Source organism: Heptranchias perlo, chromosome 1 (genome assembly GCF_035084215.1).
Source record: "Heptranchias perlo isolate sHepPer1 chromosome 1, sHepPer1.hap1, whole genome shotgun sequence".
Taxonomy (NCBI): domain Eukaryota; kingdom Metazoa; phylum Chordata; class Chondrichthyes; order Hexanchiformes; family Hexanchidae; genus Heptranchias; species Heptranchias perlo.
Window position 1 is genome coordinate 146,757,996 of NC_090325.1, and position 24,916 is coordinate 146,782,911.

A 24,916-nucleotide genomic window follows, 5' to 3' on the forward strand; every position below is an offset into this window, starting at 1 on the left:
CAAATTTAATATTCTCATCCTCATGTTTAAATCCCTTCAGGGCCTCACCCCTCCTTACCTCTGTAACCTTCTCCAGTCCTATAATCCCATGAGAACTCTGCATTCCTCCAACTCTGGTCTCTTGTGCATTCCCCATACTCTTTGTCCCACCAATGGTGACCATGCCTTTAGCCATCTGGGCCCTATGCTGTGGACTTCCCTGAAACTCTTCACCTTTCTTTCCTCCTTAAAGACCCTCCTTAAAACCCATCTTTATGACCAAGCTTTGGCTTGGTACCCGTTTTTGTCTGAATACACCTTTGTGAAGCAGTCTAGGATATTTTTCCCATTGCAAGTTGTTGTTGTTGACTAGCAGGTATTTGATTATGGAGGGCAGCACAAGTCCAATCCTGTCCTCACCCAAAGTCTGCAAACACGCAGTTGCCAGCAACAGGTTGATGTCCCCCTCCTAGGCCTAGGGATGCTCTGGTCAACTATACTGCTCCCACTAGTTTCCTCACTGAGATTAGCTTACTCTCTATAGACTGGAGAACCAAACCTGTTATCTTTCCGGACTATACAAATACTTTATATTTGATATGTGGAAGGGGCTCTCTCTTCTATTTATGTTTGTTTGTGTTGTCATTACTGAATAAAATCTTATTAAAATCAGACGATCAGCAACTCACAGGACCCATGAAAACATGAGCCACTGATACTATTGGGTCTCTGGAGATTCAGGTTTATGCTAGAGTGCCATTTATTGCAAGATTGCTTTATGGCTCAGTACCTCAGTGGGCAGTGCATTAAAAAAAAGGAGATGTAAAGGTGACTGGAATAGGCTCTATGACTCAGAGAAACCACATGCGCCCTGCAATAAAACTATAAAAAGGACTACCCCAGGACTGATTGCTATGCACCATTCCTTACAGCCACCTGAATTCAAAAAGGGTTTGAGGATTGCATGCCTTCCAGAAGTGTCCATAATATAGGCCCTGTTGCTTAAACCACCAAGAACTTTAATAACCTAAAAGGAAAATGTAGCAGAGAGCTCTTTCTTTCTTTTCCTCCTAGCTTTATCCTTGTATAAGGCCTAAATAGAACCAGACAACGACACACCAGAGGAAGCACAGTTTTGATCACAGCCAGAAAAGCAGCCACAAATGGGCTGGGGTCACAGCAAGGAAATTTCCCAGCAATGACCAAGCACAAGAGAGCTCAGGTACGACCACTCTCAATTTCAAAGATGATTTCATGCTCTCACAATTTGCTCGTATTGTACAAAATGTAGCATTTAAAGTAAGCTCCAGCCTGGGGCGAATAGTAAGAATTTGTAATTGGGTAGGTAGGTCAACGGAATTAATGTGGAATTAAAGTTAGATTACTGCATAGTTTATCAAGTGAACTGAAGGACATCTAGGTGGGAAGCAAAGCAATGTATTGTTACTAAATACACTGACTGTGTTTGCTACTGCTTCTTTAGATCCTTTCTATAATTTGGTCTTGATTTAGAATTTATACTGTTTAGTAGCCTGCCAGGCCACATGAACGTATATCTTTGGAAAGTAGCTTTTCTAAGGCTTTAATTGTAATCCTAAGAAAAAGTGTTGTATTCTATATTTTACATTTTTTTAAAAATAGGCCCTACAAATTGCACAGGAAATGGTGATTTAATTTAAATACATAATTTACTGCAGAGCAAATTAAATACTTAATAAGAAAAATTAACTCTGAGATTGCGTGGGGGGAGAAGCAGATCGCGTGGGGGGGGCAGGGAGGAGCAGATCGCGCCGGGGAGGAGGAGATCGCGCCGGGGGTGGTGGGGGGGGGGGTGGGGGGGAGGGAAGGGTCGGCAAGGAGGGAAGAGATTGGGTGGGTGGGGGGGGGGGGGGAAATCAGCATCGAATCACCGAGTGGGGAGCGGGGTCTGGAGATTCCGGGGAGTGGGTCTGGAGATCGCGAGACAGGGGTTGGCCGATTGTAGGGCGGGAGGCAAATCTTGACAGCTTAGCTTGAGGGTTCGGGGGGAAGCACTCCTGCTCCTCTGGCCCACAAGCAGTGCTAGAAAAGCACTCACCTGCTGGATCCGGCAATTCACACCTCCCTTTCGCGGCAGTCTCATTAACATATTTAAATTACTGACTCGCTCACCCCCACAACCTGCCCTGATTAAACCGGAAGTAGGCGTGTTCGTGGCTGTTTGGGGTCGGGTTTCACATTTTTAACAATACCCCACCTCCACCTGTCCTGTAGGTTAAAATTCACCCCTTTAACTCTGTTTCTCACTCCACAGATGCTGCCTGACCTGCTGAGCGTTTCCAGCATTTTCTGTTTTTATTTCAGATTTCCTGCATCCGCTGTATTTTGCTTTTGCTCTAATATTTAGGAATGAGTTATAAACTACTTGCTATAACTACTATAAGCTATAAGCTTGGCATTCAAATGACGATTGGAAATTGCTCTGGAAATTTATGATATGACCTGAATCCACTTAATTGGATTACAGTCTTGTAACTCACTCTCCAATATCTATTACTTTAAGGCTCTGATTTCCAGCTCCCCACCAATATATTATGACTATGTGAACACAACATTGGTGCTGGTTCTCAAAAACATGAACATAAAATTAAACACGTTAAGAACATGGCCACTTACCTGAGCAGAACCCTTCCTCCATACGGTGCAAGTAATCAACTGATTTGCAAACATTTGCATGGCGTTGTATTTTTAGATTTGAATTGAATCTTGTTTCCTCCATTTTTTTTTGTTGTGAATTTGTGCCAGTTGACACTTGACTTTGTAACACATGAAGCAAAAACTGAGGCCTTTATTTTAACAACTGTAATTTGAGTTTATCCACAGAATCTTTAAGCACACTTACCTGCCTGGGTTATGGAGTCCATGTGCAAATATTTCTGGTGGTTGATTGGTGCTATTAAAGTAGGGATTGCTTCTGGGTATAGCATAAGGTGCACTGCAGGAGTCAGTATCAACATCAATTCGAAGCACGGAGCCTGTAAAATCACTGGAAAGATTATATGGCAAATATTAGAAAAAATTAGAGGAAGCATAGACTTTTGTTAATAAACAAGGATGCAAATCCAAATACATCGTCAGTTCGGGTAGTTTGCCAAGCAGTAGAATTTGGGCCAAATGTGGAGACCTCTCATTTGGATGTACTTCTTCCTTTAACAAATAGGTTTGTGAAAATGCAGAGGAATAAAAGGTTGGTTTTCACCCACAATTCCTCACACTGTTTACGATTTTAGACAGGGTCCTATTAAGAGGCCTAATCCAGGTAAGATGTTTCTCCACAGGGTAAGAAGAAAATTGGAGGACTTGTTGATTTGGGCTGGTATGCACCTACTACCACTAGCTGAGAAAAATAATTGCACTAAATGAATATTGCATGGGAGGTTCTCCTCTCTAGTGGTGGTCTGCAGCAGATTTCTTGGGAAGTTATCTGGTACATCTCCTGAGGGAAAAGTGAAGAGGGTGTGTGCTTGGTGAGTGTTAATGATATAATTAATAAGTGTTAATTACTGTTAAATGTATGAGTCAACATCAGTTCCCATGCAGTCAAGTGATAATTATGCACACCCATATTCCCATGTGGTCTAGTTCAACGCGCTTGGTTTCAAACTCTCCTCCAGCCTGTGCTAACTGGTTTGTCTAAGAATAGTATTAAATCCTTCCAATGTTTCCAAATGCAACCTCGTTATTTTCAGCTAGCTGAAAAAGTTTTATACTCTCACCTGGGAGATACTGAAGAAAGACCTTGCATTTATATAGCACTTTATTGCATTCTCAGGATATCCCAAAGTGCTTCACAACCATAGAATTACCTTTATAATGGACTCACTGTTGTGTAGGCAAACATGTCAACCAAATTGTGCACAGCAAGACACCAAATAGCAAAGGAGATAAATGGCCAATTTGTAATGTTGGCTACAGTACCGGGAGAACTTCCTGAGCATCCTTGAATACTGCCATGGATGAGATTTTGACTGTGAGACGAGGCCTTCATTGAACATCACATCTAAAAGTGCTGTGACAATGCAGCACTCCTCAGTACTCTGATGAAGTGTCAGTCTAGAACATAAGAACCTAAGAAATAGGAGAAAGAGTAGGCTATACAGCCCCTCAAGACTACTCAGCTCCACTTTCCTGCCTGATCCCCATATTCCTTGATTCCCTTAGTGTCCAAAAATCTATCGATCTCAGTCTTGAATATACTCAATGACCAAGCATCCACAGCCCACTGGGATAGAGAATTCGAAATATTCACAACCCTTTGAGTGAAAATTTTTTTCCTCATCACGGTGCTAAATGTCCATCCCTTTATCTTGAGACTATGACCCCTAGTTTTAGACTCTCCAGCCAGGGAAAACAGCCTCTCAGCATCTACCCTGTGAAGCCCTCTAAGAATTTCAAACGTTTTAATAAGATAACGTCTCATTCTTCTAAACTTCAGAGAATATGGGCCCATTCTACTCGATCTCTCCACATATGACAACCCTCTCATCCCAGGATTCAATCTAGTGAACCTTCGTTGCACCCCCTCTAAGGGAAGTATATCCTTCCTTAGGTAAGGAGACCAAAACTGTACACAGTACTCCAGGTGTGGTCTCACCAAAGCCCTGTATAATTGCAGCAAGACTACTCTTATACTCACTCCCCCTTGCAATAATGGCCAACATACCATTCCCCTTCCTAATTGCTTGCTGTACCTGCATGTTAACTTTCTGTGATTCATATACGAGGATACCCAAACCCCTCTGAATACCAACAGTTCTTAGTCTCTCACCTTTTAAAAAATATTCTGCTTTCCTATGCTTACTACCAAAATGGATAATTTCACATTTCCCCATGTTATACTCTATCTGCCAGCTTCTCGCCCACTCACTTAACCTGTCTATATCCCTTTGCAGCCTCCTCACAGCTTGCTTTCCCACCTAGCTTTGTATCATCAGCAAACTTGGATACATTACACTCAGTTCCCTCATCTAAATCATTGATATATATATTGTAAATATATGTGGCCCAAGCACTGATCCTTGCAGCACCCCTCTACTTACAACCTGCCAACCCGAAAATGACCTATTTATTCCTGCTCTAGGGGCTTGTTGGGGTGGGGGGGGGGTGGGGAGGGGAAGGTGTGCAAGGCAAACCCGAATAGAAAAAACTTACCTTTCCTGATGTGATCACGATGTAATTGATGGCGATTAAAGTTGTTTCCAGCTTTCGCGGCCGGCAGCCAGCCTGACTGACAGGCCAGCTGCTGACAGGAGCTGCAACGTCGAGGGGGCAGGGGGGCGCAGAGAAAGAGGGAGAAAGGTCATCTGGCGCTGGAACAGAGAGGGAGGGCGCTGAAGATCGGGGAGGGGGAAGATCGGGGAGGGTTGGGAGAGGGGAAGATTGGGGCGGGGGAAGATCGGGGGGGAGGGAGGGAGAGAGGGAGATGTCGGGGGGGGGAGGGAGAGAGGGAGACGTCCGGGGGGTTGGAGGGAGAGAGGGAGACATCGGGGGGTTGGAGGGAGAGAGGGAGATATCGGCGGGGTGGAGGGAGAGAGGGAGACATCGGGGTTGAGGGGGGGAGGGAGAGAGGGAGACATCGGGGGGGGGAGGGAGAGAGGGAGACATTGGGGGGGAGAGGGACATCGGAGAGGGAAACAGCGGGGACTGAGGGGGGCACTGGAAAGGGAGACATTGGATATCAGAGCAGGGGGTTGCAGGTGACATCGGTGGAAAGGTGGGTTTATTTTGTTTTGTTTTTAAAACTTTGTGCAATGGTTTTTTATTTAATTTACTTACTTTATTTTTTGCCAGATCCAGCACTTCCGTTTCACCAGGTGTGAATCGGAAGCCATGGGAAAGCCACCCAGGTAAGTTTAAAATTGTTTTAACTATGTCAGAAATAAAGTACCTTAAGTACCTCAATGAGGTAAATTTGGTTCTTTAACTATCATCCTGCCGGCTTTAATTGCACTTCCACTTTCGGGAAGCATGCGCGCACACAGGTGCGTCTGTGGGAAACCCAGATGTCAGCAGGTTGGGGCCAGCTTTAGAACCCGCAAGGGATTTTCCTGACTTTCGCAGTCCCCCCCACCCCGAACGCACCCGCAATTTCATTTGAAAATCGGGGCCTCTGTTTTCTGTCTGTTAACCAATCCTCAATCCATGCTAATACATTACCCCAATCACATGAGTCCTAATCTTATGTAACAACCTCTTGTGTGGCACCTTATCAAATGCTTTTTGAAAATCTAAATATACTACATCCACTGGTTCCCTCTTATCTACCCTGCTAGTTAAACCCTCAAAAAACTAATAGATTTGTCAAACACTATTTCCCTTTCATAAAACCGTGCTGACTCTGCCTAATCATATAATGATTTTCTAAGTGCCCTGTTACTTCATCCTTAACAATAGATTCTAGCATTTTACCTACTACTGATGTCAGGCTAACTGGCCTATAGTTCCCTTAATTTTCTCTCTCCCTCCTTTCTTGAATAGCGGGGTTACATTTGCTACCTTCCAATCCACGTGGACCATTCTAGAATTTAGGGAATGCTGAAAGATCACAACCAATGCATCCACTATCTCTGCAGCCTCCTCTTTTAAAACCCCAGGATGTAGGCCATCAGGTCCAGGGGATTTGTCGGCTTTTAGTCCCTTTAATTTCTCCAGTACTTTCTCTTTATTAATATTAATTACTTTAAGTTCCTTACTCTCATTAGACCCTTGGTTCCCTACTATTCCCGGTATGTTTTTTTGTGTCTTCTACTGTGAAGACAGATATAAAATATTCGTTTAACGTCTCTGCCATTTCCTTATTTCGCATTATAATTTTTGCTGTCTCTGCCTCTAAGGGACCCACGTTTACTTTCGCTAATCTCTTCCTTTTTACATAGAAGCTCTTACAATCTGTTTTTACATTTCTTGATAGTTTACTCTCATATTCAATTTTCTCCCTCTTTATCAATTTTTTGGCCATCCTTTGCTGAATTCTAAAACCTTCCCTAGATTATGAGGTCCAGTCCTGAAGTGGGGTTTGAACTCTCAGCTATCTGATTTAGGCAACTTCTGCTAACTGAGCTGTGCTGACATTTACCAACTGAACTGCTACTAACTGCATTCCCTTCCCTCCCCCCGCACCCCCCCCCCACAAAGTCAGGTACAACAAAGTCTTAATGGTTAATTCTTTGCTGTAATGTTAACCATTTCTTCTTACAATATTTACAACTTTCTACAGCAATGAGGAGTTAAGATAGTAGGTAGCTACCTAGGGAATTCACTGATTTATGTAACTATCAGATATTTAACTTACCATCTCGTATTTTTTATAATATAACTGAAACAATCAAAAAGGTTAATGAGAATAAAAAAAAAAGAAAAAGAGTGCTTCTGAAAGTTATATTGTACTGATAACATTACCGAATGAGGCTAGTCATGTAACATCTTGGACAGTGAATATTAAGTTCTTTATCACCCTGGTACAAGGGTAAAGGACATCTTGGAGCAACTGGAGAGGAACTTGGAAAGGGAGGGAGAGGATCCAGTTGTCGTGGTCCATATTGGCACCAATAACATAAGTAAGAACAAGGAGGAGGTCCTGCTAAGGGAGTATCAGAAGCTAGGAACTAAATTAAAAAGCAGGACCTCATGGGTGGTAATCTCAGGATTACTACCCGTGCTAATTGGCATAGGGTTAGTCAGATCAGAAAGGTGAATGTGTGGCTGAAAGTGTGGTGTGGGAAGGAGAGTTCCATTTCATGGGACACTGGCACCAGTACTGGGACAGGAAGGAGCTGTTCCGCTGGGACGGGCTCCAACTGAACCGGAGTGGGACCAGATGGAAAGGATAAATAGGGTGGTCGATAAGGCTTTAAACTAGCAAGGTGGGGGGAAGGATCTGGTAGCAACAACAAAAGCCTAAAGATAAAAGAAATAGGAGGTGAGCGTGAAGGTCAAACCAGGGTAAGGAATAACGATAACATAAACGATCAAGGAATAAATAGAGTTATAAAACAGTAGTATAAAACAACTGTTAGAAATAAAGTAAAAGGAATAACTATTAAAGGGGAATTAAACTGCCCGTACAGCAATGTACACAGTTTCCAAAATAAAACGGGGGAAATGGAGGCAATAATCCATGAAAATGGAGGCAATAATCCATGGAGAGGAACCAGATGTAGGAGGAATAACTGAAACATGGCTACATAAAGAACAGGATGGGGAACTAAATATTGCAGGTTATAACATAATCAGAAAGGGTAGGGAAGGAAGGGGCTGGAGTAGCTTTACTAATTAGAGATAACATAATGGCAGTAGAAAAAAAGAGACATAATTAACAGAAGGATAGAAACAAAATCCATATGGATTGAAATAAAAGATAAGAAAGGATCAATCACATGAATAGGGGTATACTACAGACCACCAAATAGTGGAAAGCAGGTGGAGGAAGAAATATGTAAGCAAATGTGAAATGAGTAAAGGACATAGAATAACATGGTGGGCATGACATTAGAAAAAGAGATCAAAAAAGATGTAAAGACATTTAAGATAGAAATGGAGCAGATAATTGATAAACTAACCAAATGTAGAGAGGATAAAACCCCATGTCTCGATGGATTGCATCCAAGCACATTAAAAGAAGTTAGGGAAAAGATAGCAGAGGCACTATTACATATATATAAAAATTCATTAGAAAAGGGAATAGTGCCAGAGGACTGGTGGATGGCTAATGTGATTCCTATGTTTAAAAAGGGAGATAGAACAAGTCCAGGGAACAATAGATCAATTAGCTTAATGTTAGTGGTAGGAAAGATAATGGAATCCTTACTCAAAGATGTAATAGAAAAACATCTAGAAAATGAAAATACAATAAAGAATGGTGAGCACGGATTTCAAAAGGGAAAGTCATGCTTGACCAACGTTATTGAATTTTTTAAAGAAGTAACAGAAAGGGTGGACAAGGGCAATGTAATACATTTGGATTTTCAAGAAGGCTTTTGATAAGGTGCCACATAATAGAGTCATGCCTAAGGTCAGAGCATATGGAGTCAGGGGACAAGTAGCAGAATGGATAGCAGCCTGGCTACAAAACAGAAAACAGAGTGTAGGGGTTAAAGATAGTTACTCAGACTGGCAAAAGGTGGGAAATGGTGTTCCATAAGGATCGGTGCTGGGACCACTGTTGTTCACCAGTTACATGAACGATTTGGACTTGGGAATTGGAAGTACAATTTCAAAATTTGCAGATGACACCAAATTGGGGGTTATAGATAATACTGAGGAGGACTGCGACAAAATACAGGAAGACATTAATAAACTTGCAGAATGGGCATGTAATTGGCAAATTAATTTCAATATAGACAAGTGTGAGGTGTACATTTTGGTAGGAAGAATAAGGAGGCCACATATTCCTTGGAAAATAAGAGTCAAAATGGAGTAGAGGAGCAGAGGGATCTGGGGGTACAGATACACAAATTACTAAAAGTAGTGATACAAGTTAAGAAAGCCATAAAAAAAGCAAAGCACTGGGGTTCAGTTCCAGAGGGATAGAATTGAAAAGCAGTGAAGTTATGTTAAACTTATATAAAACCTTGGTTAAACCATGCTTGGGAGTACTGTGAACAGTTCCGGTCTCCATAGTATAAAAAGGATGTCCAGGCACTGGAGAAGGTGCAAAAATGATTTACTAGGATGATACCACAACTGAGAGGTTATACCTATCAGGAATGATTGAATAGGCTGCGGCTCTTTTCTCTAGAAAAGGGAAGACTGAGGGGGGACCTGATAGAGGCCTTCAAGATTATGAAACGGTTTGATAGGGTAGACGTAGAGAAGATGTTTCAACATGCGGGGGAGACCAGAATTAGGGGCCATAAATATAAGACAGTCATTAATAAATCCAATAGGGAATTCAGGAGAAACTTCTTTACCTGGAGAGCGGTTAAAATGTGGAACTTGCTACAAGGAGTAGTTGAGGCGAGTAGCATAGATGCATTTAAGGGGAAGCTAGATAAACACATGTGAGAGAAAGGAATAAAAGGATATATTGATAGGATTAGATGAAGAGGACTGGGAGGAGGCTCGTGTGGAGCATAAACACTGGCATGGACCTATTTTGTTTTTATTCATTCATAGGATGTGGGCGCCGCTGGCAAGGCCAGCATTTATTACCCATCCCTAATTGTCCTTCAGAAGGTGGTGGTGAGCCGCCTTCTTGAACCGCTGCAGTCCGTGTGGTGAAGGTTCACCCACAATGCTGTTGGGCAGGGAGTTCCAGGATTTTGACCCAGCGACGATGAAAGAACGGCGATATATTTCCAAGTCAGGATGGTGTATGACTTGGAGGGAATCGTGCAGTTGGTTGTGTTCCCATGCGCCTGCTGCCCTTGTCCTTCTAGGAGGTACAGGTCGTGGGCTTGGGCGGCGAGTTGCTGCAGTCCAACTTGTAGATGGTACACACCGCAGCCACGGTGCGCCGGTGGTGGAGGGAGTGAATGTTTAAGGTGGTGGATGGGGTGCCAATCAAGCGGGCTGCTTTGTCCTGGATGATATCGAGCTTCTTAAGTATTGTTGGAGCTGCACTCATCCAGGCAAGTGGAGGGTATTCCATTACACTCCTGATTGTGCCTTGTAGATGGTGGAAAGGCTTTAGAGAGTCAGGAGGTGAGTCACTCGCCACAGAATACCCAGCCTCTGACCTGCTCTTGTAGCCACAGTATTTACGTGGCTGGTCCAGTTAAGTTTCTGGTCAATGGTGACCCCCAGGATGTTGATGGTGGGGGATTCGGCGATGGTAATGCCGTTGAATGTAAAAGGGAGGTGGTTAGACTCTCTCTTGTTGGAGATGGTCATTACCTGACACTTGTGTGGCGTGAATGTTACTTGCCATTTATCAGCCCAGGCCTTCATGTTGTCCAGGTCTTGCTGCATGCGGGCACGGACTGTTTCATTATCTGAGGGATTGCGAATGGAACTGAACACTATGCAATCATCAGCAAACATCCCCACTTCTGACCTTATGATGGAGGGAAGGTCATTAATGAAGCGGCTGAAGATGACTGGGCCTAGGACACTACGTTGAGGAATGCCTTAAGCGATGTCCTGGGGCCGAGATGATTGGCCTCCAACAACCACTACCATCTTCCTTTGTGCTAGGTATGACTCCAGCCACTGGACAGTTTCCCCCCTGATTCCCATTGACTTCAATTTTACTGGGTTCCTTGATGCCACACTCGGTCAAATGCTGCCTTGATGTCAAGGGCAGTCACTCTCACCTCACCTCTGGAATTCAGCTCTTTTGTCCATGTTTGTAATGAGGTCTGGAGCCAAGTGCTCCTGGCGGATCCCAAACTGAGCATCGGTGAGCAGGTTATTGGTGAGTAAGTGCCGCTTGATAGCACTGTTGACAACATCTTCCATCACTTTGCTGATGATTGAGTGTAGACTGATGGGGCGGTAATTGGCTGGATTGGATTTGTCCTGTTTTTTGTGGACAGGACATACCTGGGCAATTTTCCACTTTGTCAGGTAGATGCCAGTGTTGTAGCTGTACTGGAGGAGCTTGGTTAGAGGTGCGGCTAGTTCTGGAGCACAATTCTTCAGCACTGCAACCGGGATGTTGTTGGGGCCCATAGCCTTTGCTGTATCCAGTGCACTCAGCCGTTTCTTGATCACGTGGAGTGAATCGAATTGGCAGAAGTCTGGCTTCTATGATGGTGGGGATCTCTGGAGGAGGCCTAGATGGATCATCCACTCGGCAATTTTGGCTGAAGATGGTTGCAAATGCTTCAGCCTTGTCTTTTGCACTCACGTGCTGGGCTCTGCCATCATTGAGGATGGGGATGTTCACGGAGCCTCCTCCTCCCGTTAGTTGTTTAATTGTCCACCACCAATCACGACTGGATGTTGCAGGACTGCAGAGCTTTGATCTGATCCATGGCTGTGGGTTTGCTTAGCTCTGTCTATAGCACGTTGCTTCAGCTGGATTGCATGCATGTAGTCCTTTGTTGTATCCTCACCAGGTTGGCACCTCATTTTTAGGTACGCCTGGTGCTGCTCCTGGCATGCTCTTCTACACTCCTCATTGAACCAGGGTTGATCCCCTGGTTTGTTGGTAATGGTAGAGTGAGGGATATGCCAGGCCATGAGGTTAAAGATTGTGCTGGAATACAATTCTGCTGCTGCTGATGGCCCACAGCACCTCATGGATGCCCAGTTTTGAGTTGTTAGATCTGTTCTGAATCTATCCCATTTAGCATGGTGGTAGTACCACACAGCACATTGGACGGTGTCCTCAGTGTGAAGACGGGATTTAATCTCCAGAAGGACTGTGCGGTGGTCACTCCTACCAATACTGTCAAGGACAAATGCATCTGCGACAGGTAGATTGGTGAGGACGAGGTCAAGTAGATTTTTCCCTCGTGATGTTTCTTTCACCACCTGTCGCAGGCCCAGCCTGACAGCTACGTCCTTCAGTGGTGCTACCAAGTCACTCTTGGTGATGGACATTGAAGTCCCCCACCCAGAGTACATTCTGTGCCCTTGCTACCCTCAGTGCTTCCTCCAAGTGGTGCTCAACATGGAGGACTACTGATTTATCAGCTGAGGTGGTAATCAGCAGGAGGTTTCCTTGTCCACGTTTGACCTGATGCCATGAGATTTCATGGGGTCCGAAGTCAATGTTGAGGACTCCAAGGGCCACTCCTCCTGACTGTATACCACAGTGCCGCCATCTCTGTTGGGTCTGTCCTGCCGGTGGGACAGGACATACCCAGGGGTGGAGGTGGAGGAATCTGGGATGTTGGCTGAAAGGTATGGTTCTGTGAGTATAACTATGACAGGCTGTTGCTTGACTTGTCTGTGGGACAGCTCTCCCAATTTTGGCACAAGTCCCCAGATGTTAGTGAGGAGGACTTTGCAGGGTCAACTGGGCTGGGCTTGGTTTGCCTTTGCCGTGTCTGGTGCCTAGTGGTCCAGTGCCAGGTGGTCTGTCCGGTTTTATTCTTATTATGACTTTTTGTAGCAGGATTGTACAACTAAGTGGCTTGCTAGGCTATTTCAGAGGGCAGTTAAGAATCAACCACATTGATCGTGAAGGAAACCTGCCATCCTTACCCACTACTAGTCCAGTAACATAACCACTACACTACCGTACCCAAATGGCCTGTTTCTGTGCTATAGATTTTATGTAATTCTATGTAATCACAATTGTTTTCACAGTACTTTCAGCATTACTCAAAGTGATGCGCATTTTACAGTTTTTGTTTTTATGACGTACTTACCTTAACCCATCCATCTCTTCCATATCATCAAGGGTAATCATTCCATCTCCAAGGAAGATATACAAGAAGCCATCGGGTCCAAACAAGAGCTGTCCACCCAAATGCTTTCTGTGTAACTCTGCTACTTCAATCAATACTTTTGCTGTTCTTGTATCCACTTGATTTGCATTTTTTCTGTATAATAAATTACAATTATGTTTATTAATGCAGTTATATTCCTTTGAAAAATGCATTAAAGAAAGAACTTGCATTTTTATAGTGACTTTCATGACCTCAGAATGCTCGAAAGCGCTTTATAGCCAATGAAGTATTTCTTTCTTTTTGAAATGTAGTCATTGTGGTCGAGAAACGTGACATCCAATGTGTACATAGCAAAATCCCACAAGCAGCAATGAGATTAATGTTCAGATAGTCTATTTTGGTGGTGTTATTTGAGAGATAAATATTTGCAAGGCACCAGGAGAACTCCCCTTCTCTTTTTTGAATAGTGCCATGCGATCTTTTATGTCCACCTGAGAGGGCAGATGGGGCCTTGGTTTAACATCTCATCCGAAAGACAGCACCTCCGACAGTGCAGCACTCCCTCAGTACTGCACTGTAATATCAGCCTAGATTATGTGCTCAAGTCTCTGGAGTGGGACTTGAACTCACAACCTTCTGACTCGGAAGGCAAGAATATTACCATTGAGTTAAGGCTGGAGCTTTCCTCATTACTTGAGGAAAAGGAAAGGCATCAATTTAGGCAGATAATGAAATGCCATCAAAATTTATTTCTCAGAATTAAGAATTCTAATTTTTATTTTAACATTCCTTTATTTTTTAAATCAACAGTGAGACAGAAACAAATCCTTTTATTAGAAAACTGCTGATTATATCAGGGGTACTGGCTTGAAGATTTACTGAGCCCCACAGTGTGAGCTAATCTGTCCAGTTGAGCAGCTAAAGCACCTTTAGTTAATGGCATGCTTTTACTGCTATTAAATCCAGTCCCTCACAGAGTCAGGCTTAGTAATTCTCCAAAAATATTCATAAAAATCAACTGAAAAGGTTAGAAATAAATCAAATAATGATAATGCTTTGTAACTGTTTGATTTTTAATTTAATCTTAATGGTGACTGTTTAAATATTCATCTGAACTATTTAAGTGGAGTTCTTAAAAATTTATAAAATGGGAACACATTTTCTTCATCTGACAACTTGCTTATACTTTATATAGCTAGCCACTATTAGCCACAATGGAAAGAAAGCACACATCATTAAAACACTTAATCAACTGTATTTTTAGAAAATGTGAAAAAAAAAAGTAATCGTGAAATGCAGAATTTAGGGAAATAATTCAATGTTAAAACTTGCTTGAAAGTGAAATAAATGAACCCCAGCCAAGTAAATGGGTTCTTGTTATTGGTTATCTTCACTAACAGATACAGTGTGTGGCATTTTGAAGAGTTTTTGAAGTTAAACAGCACAAACTTGTTAAACTTGTATAGACCTTGATTAGACCACACTTGGGAGTATTGTGAACAGTTCTGGCCTCCATAGTATAAAAGAATATAGAGGACTGAACAATAAACTATGTTACTGTTTTCGTGAACCACTAAATAGCATCACCCATCATATACATCATGGCATTTACAATCCATTTACAGCAACGCAAAGCCAATAAAGCTCTGTTCAATTGTGTTCGATAATTAATATTTGTAATACATATATTTGTAATACAAGGTACAAAAGTATCTCGTATTGTTAATTGCATTACCTGGATACAGTGTATTCGACTACTCTAAGAATGTGGTCGTGTGGTCCAATGGCCCATCGTTCTTGGTTGGTGGTATAAGACACATAAAGCTTTCCATTTTTCTTGTACTTGGGATGGAAAGCAAGGCTTAACAATCCTCTTTCATCTCCACCCTGTGGTTAAATAAAAAACACAAAGCATTATAACATTAAATATGTTCTCCATTTTGTTTCATCTGGAACCCAGTGGAGACGATCTTTTTCTGATGTGGATAATTTGTTTCTAAACTCTTTTTGTTTCTTTTTCCCATTGACTAACACACAAAGAGATTATAAAATATTTCACTTTAAGCTACTCTCTTAAGTTGGAACCAGGCATTTGTCAAAATTGACGAGCACTGCATTGCACATAAAAACCTCTTACTGCACCATTATAAAGTGATTTGTGTGTGTAATCTCTGGATCTCCATGAAGACAAGCCTAAATGCTAGGAAGAATTCTTTGTTCAGCTATTAACTTGCTTATACTCTAAGGAAGACAAATGAGTCCAACACTAGCAGTAGTTTTTCCTGCTGTTGATATTCTTAAAGTATCCAATACCACAGGGTGAGCTGTGAACTCCTTGTCTTGGCACTGCACTCCAAAAACAATTAAATTGATTGTCTAGTATATGAACTTTTCTTTACCCTGGAGGCAGCTACATCAATTGTCACATCTACGGTGGTCTGTTTCTTCTTTGCCTACAATAATGAAGTGTCATTTTTTCATTAGTAGCTGTGTATTGGACAATGGAGCTATGCAAGGAATGAAAATGATCCCTATGTTTTGAATATTGCATATGATATTAAATATTACTTGCATACTTTTTATTTAATACAGTTCATTACATGTGGGGTGAAGTTTTTTCTTCTCAGCTTATCCATTATTGACTGCAAACTGTAGAAAAAGGTCATATGATACAGTCGGTGATCTCAAAGATCTACCGTCAATAAATTAGAAGGTTTTCGGTACCATAGTTAGGACACTGACCGTCGCAAAATAGAATTGTTACCATTTTGCACTTATGGTAATGTTGAAATTAAAAGGACAGACTTTTTGCTAGTCCCTGCGGTTTACATATAAAGAAAACTGTTTTCAATTGTGGGACTTTGCTGTGTGTAAATTGGCTGCTGCATTTGCCTATATAACAATAATGACTACACTTTAAAAGTACTTCATTGGCTGTAAAGTGCTTTGGGACATCATGAGGACATGAAGGCTACCGTGTAATGCAAAGTCTTGCTTTGGTATAAAAGAAAGTGTACTGTTTCAGCGTCTGCATGAAAAAATCTCCAATTTAAAAGTGTGTGTGATAACAGTAAACCCGTCTTTTTAATTAGAATACATTTGTTTGTTAAGGCCTGTTTAATGGGTTTTCAAAGAAAGATGTGAGAGAATTACCCGCTTAGGAATTGAAACAAGCAGGGATTTGTTTGCTCATCTGCATCAACAGAATGAATGGTTAGGCACCCAGAATGAATCTAAAGTCCATTGTGCACAACGTCCTATGTTTGGCCGAAATGTCTTGATTACAGCACACAGAGAGAAGTGCTGCAATAAGCTGATGTATGCCCTTCTCACTACTTCAAAAAGACAGTGAAAAAAATGTAAAATCACTGTAGACTATACTAGTAGTAATAAATCTGAATGTTGTTGTGGATTCTACTTTGATGCATTTCTGAAACTTTGCCTTTTAGTAAATGGAGTGGGAACCTGGCATTCAATTGCTGTAAGAAAGTAGTCTATTTCTCTGCAAAGAGGAAAGCAAGGAATAAGGAGGGAAATGATCCACAAAGGAATTTTTGGTCAAATGGAGTATATTTAACAGATGAGTTCAAAAGAAACAGTTAAAAACCATGAGACTAAAATTGTGAAGCTGCAGGCAAATGGTGAACTAATCAAAATTTGAATATACAATTAAATAAAAAAGAAACAGCATAACACAGATCAAAACAAAGTAAAATAAAGTAACGGATATAAGATGATGGGGAAGAAGGAAATTAACAAAAAAAATTAAAACAATAATGGTGTGATATTTGGAGAGAGCAGTTACATGAAATGCCATTATGGTAAATGCTCCCCTGGAAGGAGGAACAGCATGGAGGGGTGGTCACAAAGTTCAGTAACAGGATGCATGGGAGGCAGTGGACAGAAGGGTCGGACATCTATTGCAGTCCTCATCCTAGAAAATATGGAATTTGACAAAGTGCTGTGCTCCTAGGAATTTAAACATAAATCCTTAATATATATGAATGAGTAGCAACAGAATGTTTGAACTTTCCATATATGGCTTCTGACCTTATTTTGATAGATTTGGCCGTTACAAGTAGACTGTCATTCATTTGTCTGGGTGGGACAAAATGAGCACTATTAAGGGACAGTTCTGATTGGCCAGGTACTTGAGAGTAATGAAATTTTATTAAGCAAATTCACCCAGTGGAAACAGAGTTTAGCAATATTTCATTGAGTTGTCATTAAAATAAAAAAATTAGGAGATTATGTCTCAGTTTCTAAAAGCAAAATAATAATTTCAATTTTTTTTTAAAAAATGTGTTCTTGATATTTTTGTCATATGATCAGAAAACAAAAATCATAATTGGACTTAATTAGAATTCTTCCCATACAATCCCCATTCACTCCCATCCCTGCGGCATTATGCTTGCACTTTCATCTGGGACCACCTCTGCTTCTCTGCCCAAAGCAGCTGATATCTTTCCTGAGGCTACAAATACCCACCCATCCTATTAAATTTTGGGTATGTCTATTAATTGTTCTTAAAACAATGTGTCAACCTTATTTTCTATGTTCCCCCCCCAGAGTTCATGCTAATAACAAGAATTTCAAAAAAGGTTCTAAAGCTTGGTTAAGAAAATAATCCACTAATCATGGGTTTTTCCAATAATTCTTAAGATAATCAAAATTCTTGCTTTGGGTTTGCTCAATCCAATAAGCACATTAGCTGTTTTTATTTTAATATAATGTTTCTAATCCCATCAGTACATAATAGAGATTTACTGTCAGCAGCAGTAGCCAAGACACAAACCCTCCCAAGGCATAAACTGAGCAGAGGTAACCTGCTGTTACAAGCATTGAGCATCATTGCCAATAAGTTGTAGTATTACTTGCAACAAGATTGCAACATATCCATATTTCTCGATGCCAAAAAAACCCAACAGGTATAAAAGACCCCCCCCACCACTAAACCATGCGGGAAATTATTTAACACCTTGTTGAACTGCTGGAAATATGCAGTATGTTTACAAGCCACTTGTTAATATTTGCATTTCTCTAAGATAGCCTTTGTCCGTAAAGTAGAACAAACCACAAAGGGCAAAAGCCTCTCTTGGTAGGAATTTTTTTTTTACTTGTTGATATTTTAAATGGTCTCTAGAAGGTTCAGCATTACATTCAGCAAAGGAAAACAGTCCTCGAGGGCTAGGAAGGGACGCATTGAGCTGCAAATGAGCATTCATTATTCTGCCTATTAAACAGAGACTGCAGCTGTGATGATATACAGCACATTCCAAATAAAATTATGTGCCATATTATTGATGAAAGGTCAATGGGTAAATATTACTAAATTCAGGGATCCTACAAGTGCAATATTTGATTTCATCCACCACCCCCACAATTCTGTAGTGAAATGTTATGACCTACCACATTTACAACTCACAGCTCAATTACATAAACTTACAAACAGAAAGCATGGTAACCACAATTTACAAACCATGCAATCAGAAAAGGAGCCAAACCAAGTTCAATGATTTTATCAGGATAATGAAGAGTCTGAATTGTATAACTAGCTATAGTTTTAATACCAACATATAACAAAGGCACAAGGCCTCCTTGCATTCAAATAAAAGCTTGCTATTTTTCAGCATAATTTAAATATTCAAATCAACGAATAACATGGCTTTCAGTGCTTTGCAACAAAAGGAACACAGGAACAGGAGTACGCCATTCAGTCCCTCGAGCCTTTTTTCGCCATTCAATTAGATCATGGCTGATCTGTATCTTAACTCCATTTACCTGACTTAGTTCCATGTCCCTTAATACCCTTGCCTACAAAAATCTATCAATCTCCGTTTTAAAATTTTTAATTGACCCAGCCTCAATAGTTTTTGGGGAAGAGAGTTCCAGACTTCCATGACCCGGACATGGAAGTGCTTCCTGACATCACCCCTGAATGGCCTAGCTCTAATTTTAAGGTTATGCCCCCTTGTTCTGGCCTCCCCCACCAGAGGAAATAGTTTCTCTCTATCTACCCTAATAATTTCTTTAATCATTTTAAACACCTCAATTAGATCACCCCTTAATCTACTATACTCAAGAGAATACAAGCCTAGTCTATGCAACTTGTCCTCATAATTTAATCCTTTTAGTCCCGGTGTCATCCTGGTGAATCTGCGCTGCACCCCCTCTAAGGCCAATATGTTCTTCATGAGGTGCGGTGCCCAGAACTGAACGCAGTACTCTAAATGGGATCTAACCAAAGCTTTATATAATTAAGGAAAAGGTCATGTGATTTAACACAAATAGAAATGTCCACCTGTAGTAACTAAGCACTGGGGATGAGGTGTGACAAATTCTCCACTAGTCTTTATCTTAAGCAATTAATGAATCTGTACTCTGCCTTGACTATTACATTAAAAATTTGTTCTCATTAGTTCCATGACGCAGAATCAATACTGATATTTATTTACAAACATATATACAAACGAAAACGGGCACGCAGGGGGCGAGGCAAGGCTGCATGCGTCTGTTCATGTGGGTTGCTGGGACCATGTGAAATTGGTGGCTGGCGGCTCATTATCATGTATAAGACATGTAGCCAGTGCTGCTTATTGGCTGCATCTGTTTGAGCGGGTGGGAAATTGGGCTTATCTGATGCCACTTAAAGAGAGCCAGCACCTCTTAAATGGGAGGTGCACTGTAGTTGCAGACAACAGGGAAACTTTGCAAGTTGAAAAATGGCTGCAAGAGGTCCAGAAAGGGCGTCCCGGTTCACAGATGCAGTGTTGGAAGTCCTGGTCCAGACAGGAGGAGAGAGATCATGGGCCTGATATTACCAGGGCGGCGGGGGGGGGGGGGGGGGAGGGGCGATTGGGCACGTGGGTAACTGCCCCGAACGCAATCGCAGGCTGATTGGATCCACTTACCTCTTGTTCCGGGTTCCCCGCTGCTAAGCTGAGTGGCAGGCGGACTGCGCATGCGCAGAAAGGTCTGTCAGCTGGAGGAGCTCTATTTAAAGGGGCAGTCCTCCACTGACTGATGCTGCAAGAAATAGGAAAAATTACAGCATGGAGCAGCCCAGGGGGAAGGCTGCTCCCAGGTTTAATGATACCTCACTCCAGGTATCATTGGATGGGGTGAGGAGGCGGGGGAGGACAGAGGTCTTCCCCCGGCGGGAGGGAGGAAGCGGCCTGCCTCTGCCACCAAGAAGGCCTGGCTCGAGGTGGCAGAGGAGGTCACCTGCACCACCAACATATCGCGCACCTGCACACAGTGCAGGAGGCGCTGCAATGACCTAAGTAGGTCAGCCAAAGTGAGTACACTTACTTATTTCCCTACACTCCGTCTACCATATCACTGCCCCCACCCCACATCTCTTTCTGCACTGCCAACACTACTCTGTCACATCACCCCTCACACCCACTCAAACCTCATCCTCATCTTATCTGCACTTACTCACCTCGCCAGTACTCATCCCGCCACTACCACTCAACCCAATCCTCATACAATCTCATGGCTCTATCTCATACTCACCCTCTCATGCATCTCGTTCACGGTCAGCCTCACTCAACCTGCCACTACCTGTGCTGCAGCCACAGGGCATGCATCACATATGTGCAGTAGGCAGCGTATTGCAAACGTGTCGTGAGCATGAAGGGGATGCACAAGGGTGTTTGAGGGTTTGTCATGGTTTTTACTTATATTGAATTTCGGACCAACTCGCATTACTTATTATATTGGCACCACTACTGCCACGTCTTTGTGAATCCTGTCTGGTTTGTGCAATAATGCCCTTTCCTGAGGATCACTATGAAGACCCACAACTAATGCCACCCATTGTGTCACTGCAGAGTGGGTGTAGGTATATTTGTAGGGCTCTTTTGTGCAGACGACTGAGAGACATCGGCGATGTCCCCGGTGGCACCCTGTAAGGATGCGGAGGAGAAGTCGTTGAGGGTAGTGGTGACTTTGACAGCGACAGGTAAGAAGATGGTGCTCGGGCCAGTCGGGAGCAGCTCGGCATGAAGGAGGCTGCAGATGTCCACGACTACATGTCGAGTGACTCTGAGCCTCCGTGTGCACTGCTGCTCAGAGAGTTCCAGGAAGCTGAGCCTCGGTCTGTGAACCCTGTGGCGAGGGTAATGCCCTCTGCGACGCATCTCTCTCTGCAGTTGCCCTCCCTCCTGCTGTGCAGGTGGATGTGTCGCAGCACTGTGTTGTGGAGCTCCACGTGTCAGAGGTGGACGGCGTGGCCGGCGAGGCTGGTGATGCTGTTCGCCCTCCGAGGAGGTCATGACTGCAGCTACGGCGGCCCCCATCCGGAAGATGTACATCTGAGGGGGTCCGCAAGGTAGGTAAATGTGTCTGGACACCGGGGTAAGTGTGCAAGTTGGTGAATTTTATTGTTAGGAGGAGGGTGGTGGAGGCCAAACTTTGTCCAAAGTGACAGAGTGGCCTCCTGCAATGAGTAAGGGTCTCCCCCCCCACACCTGTCAAATGGACCTTTGCAGCTGCCACAGGCTGATGGCTGCAACACATCCATTTGAACTGGGAGTGTTTCCCCCAGTATGGGAAACAGTCCCAGTTGTTTGTAAAATCCCAACTCTCCTAAAATATCTCGTTAATCAGGTCTGTAAATGACCTGAATTACAAAAATAAATACCTTAAGTGGCACCCCGCCGGCTTTAATTGCCAGGAACACACCCGATCGCGGGTGCTAAAAGCGACCCCCATGTTCTCCACAAGTGGCAGAAAGTCCTCCAGGCAACACTTCCACCATCAGTGGGAAGAGGTCGCTGAGGAGGTCAATGCCAGGAGCTTAACTCCAAGCCCATGGCTTCAACATCAGAAAAAAGTTTAATGACCTCACACCGGCAGTCTCAATACTCCCCTCCCCTGCTTCCCCTCACTCTCCTACAATCACTGCATCACACTTCGCTCCACCTCATTCTCCTCCTATCCACATTCTCTACACCTCCTACTCCCATCACTATTGCAATCCTCACTTCCCCACACATCACATCGTGCACCACAACATTTGCACTATTCCACCATGACAGCCACATTTTCAAAACAGCTCACAAGGTTGTCACTAACACACTTCTTTCTTGCAGGAGATGGTCGCGCACAATATGAGACAGGAGGCAGCAATTGGAGGAGGACGAGCCCTTTTCTCACTGGAGGAAGATGTACTGGGCGTCAAAGGCAGGGGGCGAGCCATGGCCATGTTGAGTGGCAACACTGGAGGAGACGTGCGCAGGGTTTCTTCACACCTTATCCTCTTTTTCCTTTCTTACTTCTATCTCACCCTACACACTCTGTATGACAAACTGCAGCTGCTTTTAGCAGCCACTCATCTCTCTCTGCTCTTCCTTCACACTGAAGGCTCCCTCACTTCAGATGCTGAAAATGTCAAGGCCCCTGTGCCACTTCAGGAAGGAGGACAGCCTTCTTGAAGATGTAGCACCACTCGATCTGACCATTGCAAGCATCAGCTCAGATACCAGCACCACACACACTTTAGAGGATAGGTTAGAGACAGGGTTGTCACATGGTTAATTGCCAGACACAACTAGGAGGTAGGGCAGGGAGATATAACACCACAGTTGCCAGCTCGCCGGAGGGTGAGATCACATACTAGTGCCGCTGCAGAGTACTCGGATATAGACTTGAAGTACCTAGACTACCAAAGAAGGCTGATGAGCATACACCTGGAAATGCTCGGCGCACTGGGCAGCTCACCAGGGATCTTGCACACAATGGCTCAGAGCATGTGTTGGGGCTTCGCGCAGAGCCCAAAGACCATTCTATCCAACATGGAGTGACTGGTCAGATCCATGAACACGACAGTGGTGTCCACCACAATGAAGCCTCTACTGACAACTTCCATGGCAGCGAACGCTGCTCCCTTGGAATCTCAGACTGCTGCCATCTCTGGGGGCTAGCGGTGACAGGGGCTTCCAGAGCTTCACATCACTCCTACACTCTATTCTCGCGCAGAGGCATAGGAGTGCTGAGGCGCAGTCCCAGGAGAGTGGCCTTGGCTCCATTGGAGAGGCACCTACTGTCCTCTCTCAGGACAACAGGATACCTACTCCCCCACCATCCACTCCAGCAATGCCCTTGTTTGTGCCATACAGCCAGCTGGACCACACCGCACTGGCCCACGCCGAGATGATGCAGCCTGCGGCTAGGCCCTCAAGACACAGAGCTCTCGAGGTCGCCCATCACAGCCATCTGAAGTGTCCTCAATGGAAGCTCAGCAGCCTTCCACTTCCCAAGCTGTAGCCACTGGGGAAATACTTCATAGGAGCATCTAGGATAGGTAATCGAGCACACTAGGCCAGTGCTCGAGGGTTTAACATGGGTGATTCTTCATTATTCCTGTTAAATGTTATACACATATGGAAGAGTTGTTGGAGTAAATTTTTCGTTCTGGGTTTGGCATTGTGTTAATATTTGTAGTCAAGTCCATCCATAAGGCTGGACTGAAGGAAGGAGTAAGAATGGTGGTGATAAGGACTGTGGGAGTATTGATGTCAGTAATCCCACTCCAGGGACTTGAGCACATAATCTCGGCTGGCACTTCAGTGCAGTTTTGAGGGCGTGCTGAACTGTTGGAGGTGCCGTCTTTCGGATGAGATTTTAAACCGAGGCTACATCTGCCCTCTCAGATGGACATTAAAGATCCCGTGGCACTATTCGAAAAAGAGCAGGTGAGTTCTCCTGGTGTTCTGGCCAAAATTTATCCCTCAAACCAACACCAAAACAGATGATCTGGTCATTTATTTCATTTGTTTGTGGGATCTGGCTGTGTGCAATTTAGCTGCTGCATTTCCTACATTACAACACTTCAAAATATTTCACTGGCTGTGAAGCGTTTTGGGATATCCTGAGGTCAGGAAAGGCACTATATTAATGTAAGTCTTTCTTTGTTTCTTTCCTCCTTCTCCACTGCTTGCTGACCAGATGGTGGCAAGGGCTGGTCCCTCAGTATAGAAAAGTTATGCAGCACATGACCACAAATATAGAAACACAGTCATGGGTGTACTGTAGAATTACTCCCATATGATCCAGGCTTAAGCACGCTGATTGTCTGCTCAATGATATTTCTGGTGGTGGCATGACTCTTGTTGTAGACATCTGTGCCCGGGTTCTTGACAGGAGTCATGAGACATGTCTAGAGGGGATATCCTTTGTCGCCAAGTAGCCAGCCTGTGATCTGACAACCTGATTGGAATAAAGGTGGCACAGAATGAATGAATCATGACTGAAACCGGGCACAGACCTATATGATGTGCAGCCTGTGATTGCAAACAAGCTGGACATTCATAGAGTGGTATCCTTTTCTATTGATATTGCTGATGTCACATCCTGCAGCCTGGAATGACCCTATGGGAAAAAAGGTTAAGGGCGACGGTGACCTTGACAGTCCATGCTTTGGTTTGACGCTCGAGTTGTGGCTGCAGGTGACATAACTCGGCCTCAGTCTCCTTGGTGGCTTATGTAATTACAGGGTGACAAATTTACATAAGTGAAACCTATTATAAATGTGGACATAGGAATTTATAATGGTAAAAGGTTGATATAAAAATCTATAAAAGACAGACAACAAAGTTACTTTGAAGTGCTAT

The 24,916-nt window shown here is 43.4% G+C and overlaps 1 protein-coding gene across 8 annotated transcripts in view; it reads right to left on the reverse strand.

Annotated features, from left to right (window-relative positions):
- The window catches only part of hhip (hedgehog interacting protein), a 169,810-nt gene that overhangs the window by 90,877 nt on the left and 54,017 nt on the right, over positions 1-24,916 (reverse strand). For all 8 annotated transcript variants that reach the window (XR_010964347.1, XR_010964346.1, XM_067992444.1 and 5 more), the window contains exons 5-7: positions 15,034-15,185; positions 13,278-13,451; positions 2,861-3,004 (exon numbers count right to left, since the gene is read on the reverse strand). Coding sequence is in view for 6 of the 8 variants with exons in the window: in XM_067992444.1 (XP_067848545.1) it covers positions 2,861-3,004; positions 13,278-13,451; positions 15,034-15,185 (470 nt within the window). In the remaining 2 variants the exon portion in view is untranslated. The remainder of the gene's footprint in view (positions 1-2,860; positions 3,005-13,277; positions 13,452-15,033; positions 15,186-24,916) is intronic.